The 12,540-nt window shown below is 33.7% G+C and overlaps 1 protein-coding gene across 1 annotated transcript in view; it reads left to right on the forward strand.

The window, feature by feature from the left end:
- Window positions 1-11,240: 11,240 nt before the first annotated feature.
- LOC145260216 (lithocholate 6-beta-hydroxylase-like) overlaps window positions 11,241-12,540 on the forward strand; it is a 69,515-nt gene continuing 68,215 nt past the window's right edge. Inside the window, exon 1 of the mRNA XM_080118041.1 lies at window positions 11,241-11,408. Within this exon, the coding sequence (XP_079974167.1) occupies window positions 11,320-11,408 (89 nt within the window). The 5' untranslated portion in view covers window positions 11,241-11,319. The remainder of the gene's footprint in view (window positions 11,409-12,540) is intronic.

Consider the following 12,540-nt stretch of genomic DNA (forward strand, 5'->3'; position numbering starts at 1 on the left):
TCGCTATCACTGTTGTCCTTGCCGTCGTTACCACCACCGTTTGTCACAAATTTTACGCAGACATAAGAATATATATAAAAATGTGACAGAAAATGTAACAATACAAAACGTACCAATATAATATTTTTATTTAGAAACCCAGGTTAAGAATGGATTTCTAAATAAAAACGTTATGGTAACAGTTTTGTAACTATTCTGTAGTTTTACCTAACATGTTAATAAACAAATAATATCGTATGAACCAGTGCTTGCCATTGAAGTCCATTAATTCCAATGGACGCCGATACTGGCCATGGCTGCCAGGAACCAATAGTGATATTTGTAAAAGCAGCCAGTGTCCACCAGTAAATACAAATAACTGCCTCAAAATAGCACTAACCACAAGGGACTATCAGTGCTTGCCACAGTATCCAGTGAGAGCCACTGAATGACAGTGCCCAACAATGCCTGACAGTTGAAAGACAATTTCAGTTCAGCACAGTCCAATGGAGGCCAACACAAGTCATGGCTACCAGTGACCGCCAGTTGCAAAGGCAGCCAGTACCCACAATTGATCACCCCAATGAAATCACCAGTAACCACCAGTTCTGGCAACATCAGCCAGTCATTGCTAGCAGTTACTGCCAAATAATGGCCGACAGTTGAAACCAGATAATTTCATTTTGACCACGGACGTCAGTGCTTGCGATTTCCAAGTGGCCCCCACTAGCAACCGTCGTTTAATTTGTTTTCTAAGGGTTGAGATCCTTTACCGAATTTGTTCTGGCTTTGTTTCACATTTCCACTAGGCAACGCAGGTACATGGGTCCTGATAGTTTAACATATATATTAGCTTGACATGTATATAGTTTGACATGTATATAGTTTGACATATATATAGTTTAACATGTATATAGTTTGACATGTATATAGTTTGGCATATATATTAGTTTGACATGTATATAGTTTGACATGTATATTAGTTTGACATGTATATAGTTTGACATGTATATAGTTTGACATATATATAGTTTAACATATATATAGTTTAACATATATATTAGTTTGACATGTATATAGTTTGACATGTATATAGTTTGACATATATATTAGTTTGATATGTATATAGTTTAACATATATATTAGTTTGACATGTATATAGTTTGACATGTATTTAGTTTGACATATATATAGTTTGACATATATATAGTATAACATACATGGCATAGAGATGTGTGTGTTCTTTTAACCCATACTCAAAGGTACAAGACGGTTTACACCTTTCCTACGCCAAGTTGATACATTTATTGTACATATTGAAATAGTTCCATGATATTACTCCCTTATCCATTAGTTTATGTCTACACTTTTAATGGATGACATGTCTCACCTTTGTATAGTTTTCCACATTTACATGGGATTTCATATACACAGTTCTTAGTCATGATTTTTTCTGTAGGGGGCTTGACTCTCATAAGCTGTTTCTGGAGAGTTGAATCGTTCCTGTATGGCATACACACTGTGGTAAGTTTCTGAGTGGTGTTTTTTTGTGTTTGGTCCCGATTTCTTAGAGCTGATGTTATGCCCTCTGGATAGTTGTTTTAGTGGAAGGTTTCTCTTAACCTGCCCATCTCCTCTTGATATGCATTGCTGTTACTACATAGTGCTTTTGCTCAGTGTTGTAAGCAACAGACAATTCCTTTCTTTACATTATATGGATGGTGGAGTTGAAACTACCCGTCCACCTCTGTCGTCCCCCCCCCCAATGTAAACAGAATTTTTGTGAAAAATTAAACAGTTCTTCTGCTCGGTGTGTGTCGGCGCGTTACTTACGGAAAAACGATAAATTAAACTGCAGAAGCACCTGTTAAAATCCATACAAGTTCTATAATTGAATACCCCCCTCAAAAAATAAATAAAATAAAAGGAACGAAAAACAAATGTTTTTGTAAACCGTTCGTGAAAACTTACTGACATTATTTTTACTATTTCAATGAGGTGAAAACTATTTTTTTTATTTTATGAAAAATATTTCCTGTCATTTAAAATATCCACCATGTATCCATGCGTCTTGTGAAAGATCACGTGACTACGCACGCATACATTTCAATGAGAACTACTCATGCATAGTGTTAATGAATACGGTGATATGGTGCAAAATAGTGCGAGGGTTCAGGGGTTAATACCATGCAACCGGTAAATTTGCGATGGGTTTGAATATCGGATTCATTGTCAGCGACCCCGAAAACCTTTAAAAAGACAAATTTTATTGGTCGGTGTTCTGTTGTAGTTAAAGTAAACATTTACCTTCCTTTCTTTACATTATATGGATGGTGGAGTTGAAGCTTAGGTACTGTCAAGTAAAAGTTGACTTTCGGTATACAGATGACATAAATCCCTGACCAGTGCAGGTAATCAGCACATCTAGGAACGATAATTTGTTGTTATGTTCTTTTTCCATCGTGGACTACATAGTTGGACAGATCGAGTTCACATGGTCTAGTAACGTTTAAACATCTCCCTGATGGGACCAGAGTATGAATGTGTCATCCACATATCACAACCACGTTGTTGGCTTTAGTGGTTTTGATTCTAATGCCATTTCCTCAAAGTGTTTCATGTATGTATTGGCCAGTACTGGGGCAATGGTGATCCCATCGCCAGACCTTCTTCCTGCCAATATATATCAGATCTTATCATGAAGTATGTAGTTTCTACACAGAAGGTCAACATCTCCATTATATTGTCAATTGACATGCAAGTGCGTTCCTTCAGTGAGGCATCAGAAGTGAACTTGTCCCGCACCACTATCAGAGTCTCATCAGTGGTTACTTTCGTGAACAGACTCACTACATCTAAACTCACCAACTGGTTAGAATAAATGGGAGCATTGTTTATTATTTCCACAAAAAGTGAGCTGAATTCTTGACGCTTGATGGAAATTTGCTGATGATTGGGGTTACTATATCTACCAGGAATCGGTTCAGTAGATGGTATGCTGAATCTTGAGTGCTGACAATGAGCTTTAATGGAATACTGTCCTTGTGAATCTTAGGGAGATCGTAATAGTGTGGTAGCTTGCTGTAATGCTGTACTAGCTGTCTGTATTTTGTAGCTGGTATTAGGTCCTTGTTCTTACTGAGTTTCTGTGACAGCTTCCTTTCTGTTTTCGAGGTTGGATTCTTTTTCACTTTACAGTAGATCTGAATGTTATATACTTTTACAAACATTAAATAGGGGCACCGAAAGTAGCCACCAGATTCTATGACATCTACCAATTTCTTGGAATATTCTCCTCTAACCTTTAACACTAGCATTGCCTTTGTCTGCCGGTAGTATTATGATATCACTGTCAGCATGCAGGGGCTTGATGGCCAGTACTCCTTCATTTGAAAGGTTCGGTTTTGGAGGCTTTGAATTGTCGAGTGCTTGTCTCACTTTCCACCTTCGTTCATCTCCTTGTGCTTTGGGTTCATTCAAGGCTGCATCCTTTATTGGAGCTATCATATCTAAGTATGGAATCCGCTTAATGGTTGTAGCAAAGTTGAGACCTTTGTGGGTGACTCAAATATACAATTGCCAATTACTTACTTATTCAGTCATGGCTGACAGAACAAGAGCATTCTAACCCCGTGAAGTAAATAAAAGGTTCTGTTCAAAATTCTGTCTAAATTCTTAAGTTCAAGAGAAAAATTCCCGAGTTCGACAAGATACACCTGAAGAAAGTCGGAGGTTACATCGACCAAAACATTGTGAAAATCCAAATAATATGCTTCATTTAATGTTTGTTCGTTTATTGTTGATGAAAATGTTACAGTATTAGTGTTGGGACGATTAATTGGAATCGGAAAAATTGGAAATCTTTTGAGTATTGGAATTTGTACCGGAATTGGAAACATTTGAGCCTGATTCTGATTTCAAAATCGATTCTTCAACTTATATATACGAGGATGGTTCCAAAAGTAAAGCCTCCTATTTTTTTAAACTCCAAAATTGAAGAGCTACAAAGATGAGAGTGGTACTATTAAAACGAGCAACCTTTGCTTTTGTGCTCCAGAATTTATTTTTCTACATAGTCACCATCAATCTTAATGAACTTTTGCCAGCAATGTACGATGGCTGTCCATGGACGTCCAGGGTGCACTTTGTCATATTTTGCATATAAAATCAACAGTAGATTCTTTGATAAGACAGGAGCTCGTTCGAAATAGATGCTTCTGCTTAGAGCACAATTGAATAATGATACTTGACTTTTGCATTTTAAACTTTAATTCAAATCATTGTATAAACAATTTTATGAATATATATATATATATATATATATATATATATATATATATATGTATATATATGTAGGTTCTCTACAATGTAATGTAGAATACAATGTATTGCATTCGGATAAAGAAAGTTCAGTAAATAGTAATAAAGCTTAGAAACGTCAATTTGTTCACAGTGTGAAAATAGTGTATATAATAAATGTATATCAGTATTTGGGCATCGTGGCATTGTGTATGTGTGTGTGTTGGTTTACCTTGTTCTTGTTCGTGAGCATATAGCTCTGAGTAGTAGTTTGTTTCTGTTTGCCTAACCCGTTAGCATATGAGTGTGTGTGAGATGAAAGATATTGTTATGTGAGTCACTGAGTTCTTTTCTTTTGCGACTTGCCTTCCTCGACTCAAAACGGCATTAGGGAGTGTTGTTAAGCGACGTTCTTTGGGTGCTTTTAGCTGGTAGTGGTTTCTATGTTCACACTGGTTTACTACTTTTGCATGTATGTGCTACTTTTCTAGAGTTTTAAATGATTTTCATTGTTTGAAAATGTTCTGAGTTCACACGTTTCTGTGAAAACTTTCTTGCTTTGAGTTGTGTAGCGAGAACGAATTCCAACTAAGCAGAGAAGGAAAGGGGGTAAGTAGTTAGAGCCATTTGCATTTTAGTGTTCGTTGGAATCCCTTATCAGTCCTATTATACGCTTCTATTGCAGAGATAATCATCGAAAATTGGTATGCCAATAGTACCAATTCCACCACACTTTACAATATGACAAAAAAGAAATCGTGTTAGAATTTTCGTAGCTTCTTCAGAATAAGAACGAAAATCAAAATATTGAATTTTAATTAAGACTAATTGTATTCACTTAATTGTCATGTCGAAATTAGTAAAATATCCCTAAATTACGAAAAATGATAAAGTAGAAAAATAATTATTAATGAAAATAGTTTGCAGAAAAAATTGCAAGTTATACGTAAATAATAAACGATGATAACAAAGGAAGTAACTGCAGTATGCCTTGTTACATTCCGCCCACCCCCACCCCCAATAATGGCAAATCAATGAATTGTGAAATCGTGAGAGTGCATGTTTTATGTAATAATGCAGTAATATGTTATGAAGCTTCTTCGCTATTAGATCAAAAATCGAAATATTGACTTTCAATTAAAACTGATGATAGAAGCGCCAAATTTTTTTATGACTTTTTTTTTTTTTTTTTTGCAAGGGAGTTGCTACTTATCAAGATCTAAAAGCTACTCGGGGATAAATGTTAATGAGTGTACAGTGATCACCGCGACAACAGTGTAGTAATCGTTAAGGTGGAAATTGAGTAAAATTTGATTATTTAAGGGGACAGACAAACAAGAACTTGTTTACATTGGACTTAAATACAACCATATTGTAGTCAGCTCGAAAGTAGTCCGGAGGAACAGAGTTCCACAGGCGAGCAGTTTTCGAAAAAAGAAGCTTTATTCATAGAATGTGCATTTAGATTTAGGCACAGATAAAGAGCGAGGAAATTGCTGATAGTTGTTGTAGCTAGACGAGTGCTCTCTGTGAAAGTTTGGCAAGGGGGACCATAGATTGAAGCTCGGAGGAGCACCTGACATAAAAATAATGACAGAGCAGAGATAGGCTCGCAACGTCTCTTCTGTGGGAAAGAAGTTGCAGGGAAAACATCTACTAGGTTTTGATGCCGGTTTTTAACTTTCTCAATGCAGGATAGGGTGCTTCAAGCAGCTCCTGGCTAGATGTGGCAATTATACTCCATTTTAGGATGTATCTAGCTCTCATATAGGTAGAGGATTGCATTGGAGCGGTAAAATGCCGCAATCATATTTCCGACGACCTTGGCAACAGATTTGATGTAAGTCTTCCATATCCGGTCATCCAGCTTTTGCCCATTGCACCATGGTTGGAGAAGAGAGCCTCAGATAGATTTTTGATGAGGTGGTTCACAATTTATGACTTAAGGAAAAATATCGAACCGTCACATAAAAATGATGACAAAAGAAAAGAAGATTGACAAAAAAATCATAGTGGAAATAATATCAAGTTAAGACACGCCCACCTGTCGATCAGGAAGCCAATCAGAGCACAAAGCGAAGTTTATAACAAGCTGCTTGCTAAAGAAGAAGAAAGAGAACGGTGTCAATAGTGAGAATAACAAAGGCGTCAAAAAAATGGATCCAATTGAAACTCTTAAGAGTCTCGTCTTTGCCGTACCCAATTCCATTTGGATTACGTTCGTGTGTATTCTTGCTGTTTACATGTAAGTTGAACAAAGAGCTTATTTAGAATTAAATCTATTTTCCAAACAAAAAGACAGAAAAATATTTAAAAAAAGATTAACTTTATGATGTATGTATGTACCTGTCACGGAAGGAAAATATCACATTCCTAGAATCACGTAAATTGATCAAGTATATATATTGAGAAAATCAAATTTTATGACGAAGCTAGACATTATGTTTTGATCTGTCATGTTTTATAACTAAGGGGAAACAACTAAATTCGAACTACCAAGCCTTCTTATGATTATAATTTCCTATTAAAATCACTAAAAACTGTTAAAACTAACAATTAACAAAAACAAATATATATATATATATATATATATATATATATATATATATATATATATATATATATATATATATATTAAATGAAAGATGAGGAATAAAAGTTATATATAACTTTATTATATCACCAGAACAATAAGGAAAAGTTAAGGGAAAATAAAAGAATTTTTCTTTTCTTAAATTTCCCTCTAACTTTTCCAGATTGTTCTGATGATATAATAAAGTTATATTTAACTTTTATTCCTAATCTTTCATTTAATATTGTTTTTGCTCCCCTTGATAGTGTTGAGCTTTTCTTATCTTGATAAGATTTATTTTGTTAAAGATTTACTCTTTGATAACATAATTGTTATATATATATATATATATATATATATATATATATATATATATATATATACTTCTATAAATTCGTTTTTCTTTTGTGTGCATTGATATTCATATTAAAAACCCTTTCTCGATTTATTCAAAAAGAAAAGAAAATTTTCTTATATATGGGTTGTGGAATTGCATTCATTAGCAAAAGATCTAGCTAATTTGCATATTCTTTTAAACATTTATTTTAATTAATTTCCTATTAGTTTTTTCGGTTTTCTGATGGGATGATCATCTTTAGTTAACTATTACGTGTATTTATATTCATGTAGATATTCTACATGATTTATACTTTCATAATATTTGCGTAAAATCTTTACAGTAAACAAAAAATTGTTTCCATATATATTTATGTATACGTATATATTTTTATTTAATCTATTCGTCTATCTTTCTATCTATCTATCTATCTATCTATCTATCTATCTATCTATCTATCTATAAAAGTGAACGTGTCTGTGTATCTGTCTGTCTGTGTGTCTGTGTATCTGTCTGTCTGTGTACATTTCCCTACGTAATAACAATGTCAATTTAAAGTCTACAGACTCGAAATTTGATATGCAGGGTACTGAGATTTGGAAAATTCGATGTGATCGGTTTTCGGCCAGAAATTTCGCTGTTAAGGGGTCAAAGTTCAACGATTTGACCTTTGAGAACTCTACCAAACTCCTCCGACAATTTTGGGTCTACGCACTTGAAATTTTAGATATAGGTTCCTTGGACATGAATCTAACTTAATAACTTGATTTGAGCCCAAAAGAATAAATTTTAAGGGGTCATAATAGGGGTCAAAATTAAAAAAATTAACCCTTTTTTTCCTCCTGTTTTTGCTCAGCATACACCTCCAAACACCCGGGCAACGGCGGGCTGAAATGCTAGTACGTATATATTTTACTTAAATAAATCCATTTATCTATCTATCTATTTATCTCTCTCTATATATAAAGGTGAACATATCTCTCTCTATATATAAAGGTGAACGGTAGTATTATGATATCACTGTCAGCATGCAGGGGCTTGATGGCCAGTACTCCTTCATTTGAAAGGTTCGGTTTTGGAGGCTTTGAATTGTCGAGTGCTTGTCTCACTTTCCACCTTCGTTCATCTCCTTGTGCTTTGGGTTCATTCAAGGCTGCATCCTTTATTGGAGCTATCATATCTAAGTATGGAATCCGCTTAATGGTTGTAGCAAAGTTGAGACCTTTGTGGGTGACTCAAATATACAATTGCCAATTACTTACTTATTCAGTCATGGCTGACAGAACAAGAGCATTCTAACCCCGTGAAGTAAATAAAAGGTTCTGTTCAAAATTCTGTCTAAATTCTTAAGTTCAAGAGAAAAATTCCCGAGTTCGACAAGATACACCTGAAGAAAGTCGGAGGTTACATCGACCAAAACATTGTGAAAATCCAAATAATATGCTTCATTTAATGTTTGTTCGTTTATTGTTGATGAAAATGTTACAGTATTAGTGTTGGGACGATTAATTGGAATCGGAAAAATTGGAAATCTTTTGAGTATTGGAATTTGTACCGGAATTGGAAACATTTGAGCCTGATTCTGATTTCAAAATCGATTCTTCAACTTATATATACGAGGATGGTTCCAAAAGTAAAGCCTCCTATTTTTTTAAACTCCAAAATTGAAGAGCTACAAAGATGAGAGTGGTACTATTAAAACGAGCAACCTTTGCTTTTGTGCTCCAGAATTTATTTTTCTACATAGTCACCATCAATCTTAATGAACTTTTGCCAGCAATGTACGATGGCTGTCCATGGACGTCCAGGGTGCACTTTGTCATATTTTGCATATAAAATCAACAGTAGATTCTTTGATAAGACAGGAGCTCGTTCGAAATAGATGCTTCTGCTTAGAGCACAATTGAATAATGATACTTGACTTTTGCATTTTAAACTTTAATTCAAATCATTGTATAAACAATTTTATGAATATATATATATATATATATATATATATATATATATATATATATATATGTATATATATGTAGGTTCTCTACAATGTAATGTAGAATACAATGTATTGCATTCGGATAAAGAAAGTTCAGTAAATAGTAATAAAGCTTAGAAACGTCAATTTGTTCACAGTGTGAAAATAGTGTATATAATAAATGTATATCAGTATTTGGGCATCGTGGCATTGTGTATGTGTGTGTGTTGGTTTACCTTGTTCTTGTTCGTGAGCATATAGCTCTGAGTAGTAGTTTGTTTCTGTTTGCCTAACCCGTTAGCATATGAGTGTGTGTGAGATGAAAGATATTGTTATGTGAGTCACTGAGTTCTTTTCTTTTGCGACTTGCCTTCCTCGACTCAAAACGGCATTAGGGAGTGTTGTTAAGCGACGTTCTTTGGGTGCTTTTAGCTGGTAGTGGTTTCTATGTTCACACTGGTTTACTACTTTTGCATGTATGTGCTACTTTTCTAGAGTTTTAAATGATTTTCATTGTTTGAAAATGTTCTGAGTTCACACGTTTCTGTGAAAACTTTCTTGCTTTGAGTTGTGTAGCGAGAACGAATTCCAACTAAGCAGAGAAGGAAAGGGGGTAAGTAGTTAGAGCCATTTGCATTTTAGTGTTCGTTGGAATCCCTTATCAGTCCTATTATACGCTTCTATTGCAGAGATAATCATCGAAAATTGGTATGCCAATAGTACCAATTCCACCACACTTTACAATATGACAAAAAAGAAATCGTGTTAGAATTTTCGTAGCTTCTTCAGAATAAGAACGAAAATCAAAATATTGAATTTTAATTAAGACTAATTGTATTCACTTAATTGTCATGTCGAAATTAGTAAAATATCCCTAAATTACGAAAAATGATAAAGTAGAAAAATAATTATTAATGAAAATAGTTTGCAGAAAAAATTGCAAGTTATACGTAAATAATAAACGATGATAACAAAGGAAGTAACTGCAGTATGCCTTGTTACATTCCGCCCACCCCCACCCCCAATAATGGCAAATCAATGAATTGTGAAATCGTGAGAGTGCATGTTTTATGTAATAATGCAGTAATATGTTATGAAGCTTCTTCGCTATTAGATCAAAAATCGAAATATTGACTTTCAATTAAAACTGATGATAGAAGCGCCAAATTTTTTTATGACTTTTTTTTTTTTTTTTTTGCAAGGGAGTTGCTACTTATCAAGATCTAAAAGCTACTCGGGGATAAATGTTAATGAGTGTACAGTGATCACCGCGACAACAGTGTAGTAATCGTTAAGGTGGAAATTGAGTAAAATTTGATTATTTAAGGGGACAGACAAACAAGAACTTGTTTACATTGGACTTAAATACAACCATATTGTAGTCAGCTCGAAAGTAGTCCGGAGGAACAGAGTTCCACAGGCGAGCAGTTTTCGAAAAAAGAAGCTTTATTCATAGAATGTGCATTTAGATTTAGGCACAGATAAAGAGCGAGGAAATTGCTGATAGTTGTTGTAGCTAGACGAGTGCTCTCTGTGAAAGTTTGGCAAGGGGGACCATAGATTGAAGCTCGGAGGAGCACCTGACATAAAAATAATGACAGAGCAGAGATAGGCTCGCAACGTCTCTTCTGTGGGAAAGAAGTTGCAGGGAAAACATCTACTAGGTTTTGATGCCGGTTTTTAACTTTCTCAATGCAGGATAGGGTGCTTCAAGCAGCTCCTGGCTAGATGTGGCAATTATACTCCATTTTAGGATGTATCTAGCTCTCATATAGGTAGAGGATTGCATTGGAGCGGTAAAATGCCGCAATCATATTTCCGACGACCTTGGCAACAGATTTGATGTAAGTCTTCCATATCCGGTCATCCAGCTTTTGCCCATTGCACCATGGTTGGAGAAGAGAGCCTCAGATAGATTTTTGATGAGGTGGTTCACAATTTATGACTTAAGGAAAAATATCGAACCGTCACATAAAAATGATGACAAAAGAAAAGAAGATTGACAAAAAAATCATAGTGGAAATAATATCAAGTTAAGACACGCCCACCTGTCGATCAGGAAGCCAATCAGAGCACAAAGCGAAGTTTATAACAAGCTGCTTGCTAAAGAAGAAGAAAGAGAACGGTGTCAATAGTGAGAATAACAAAGGCGTCAAAAAAATGGATCCAATTGAAACTCTTAAGAGTCTCGTCTTTGCCGTACCCAATTCCATTTGGATTACGTTCGTGTGTATTCTTGCTGTTTACATGTAAGTTGAACAAAGAGCTTATTTAGAATTAAATCTATTTTCCAAACAAAAAGACAGAAAAATATTTAAAAAAAGATTAACTTTATGATGTATGTATGTACCTGTCACGGAAGGAAAATATCACATTCCTAGAATCACGTAAATTGATCAAGTATATATATTGAGAAAATCAAATTTTATGACGAAGCTAGACATTATGTTTTGATCTGTCATGTTTTATAACTAAGGGGAAACAACTAAATTCGAACTACCAAGCCTTCTTATGATTATAATTTCCTATTAAAATCACTAAAAACTGTTAAAACTAACAATTAACAAAAACAAATATATATATATATATATATATATATATATATATATATATATATATATATATATATATATATATATATATATTAAATGAAAGATGAGGAATAAAAGTTATATATAACTTTATTATATCACCAGAACAATAAGGAAAAGTTAAGGGAAAATAAAAGAATTTTTCTTTTCTTAAATTTCCCTCTAACTTTTCCAGATTGTTCTGATGATATAATAAAGTTATATTTAACTTTTATTCCTAATCTTTCATTTAATATTGTTTTTGCTCCCCTTGATAGTGTTGAGCTTTTCTTATCTTGATAAGATTTATTTTGTTAAAGATTTACTCTTTGATAACATAATTGTTATATATATATATATATATATATATATATATATATATACTTCTATAAATTCGTTTTTCTTTTGTGTGCATTGATATTCATATTAAAAACCCTTTCTCGATTTATTCAAAAAGAAAAGAAAATTTTCTTATATATGGGTTGTGGAATTGCATTCATTAGCAAAAGATCTAGCTAATTTGCATATTCTTTTAAACATTTATTTTAATTAATTTCCTATTAGTTTTTTCGGTTTTCTGATGGGATGATCATCTTTAGTTAACTATTACGTGTATTTATATTCATGTAGATATTCTACATGATTTATACTTTCATAATATTTGCGTAAAATCTTTACAGTAAACAAAAAATTGTTTCCATATATATTTATGTATACGTATATATTTTTATTTAATCTATTCGTCTATCTTTCTATCTATCTATCTATCTATCTATCTATCTATCTATCTATCTATCTATCTATAAAAGTG

The sequence above is a fragment of the Euprymna scolopes genome, chromosome 36, assembly GCF_053919585.1.
Source record: "Euprymna scolopes isolate OS-2025 chromosome 36, ASM5391958v1, whole genome shotgun sequence".
NCBI lineage: Eukaryota > Metazoa > Mollusca > Cephalopoda > Sepiida > Sepiolidae > Euprymna > Euprymna scolopes.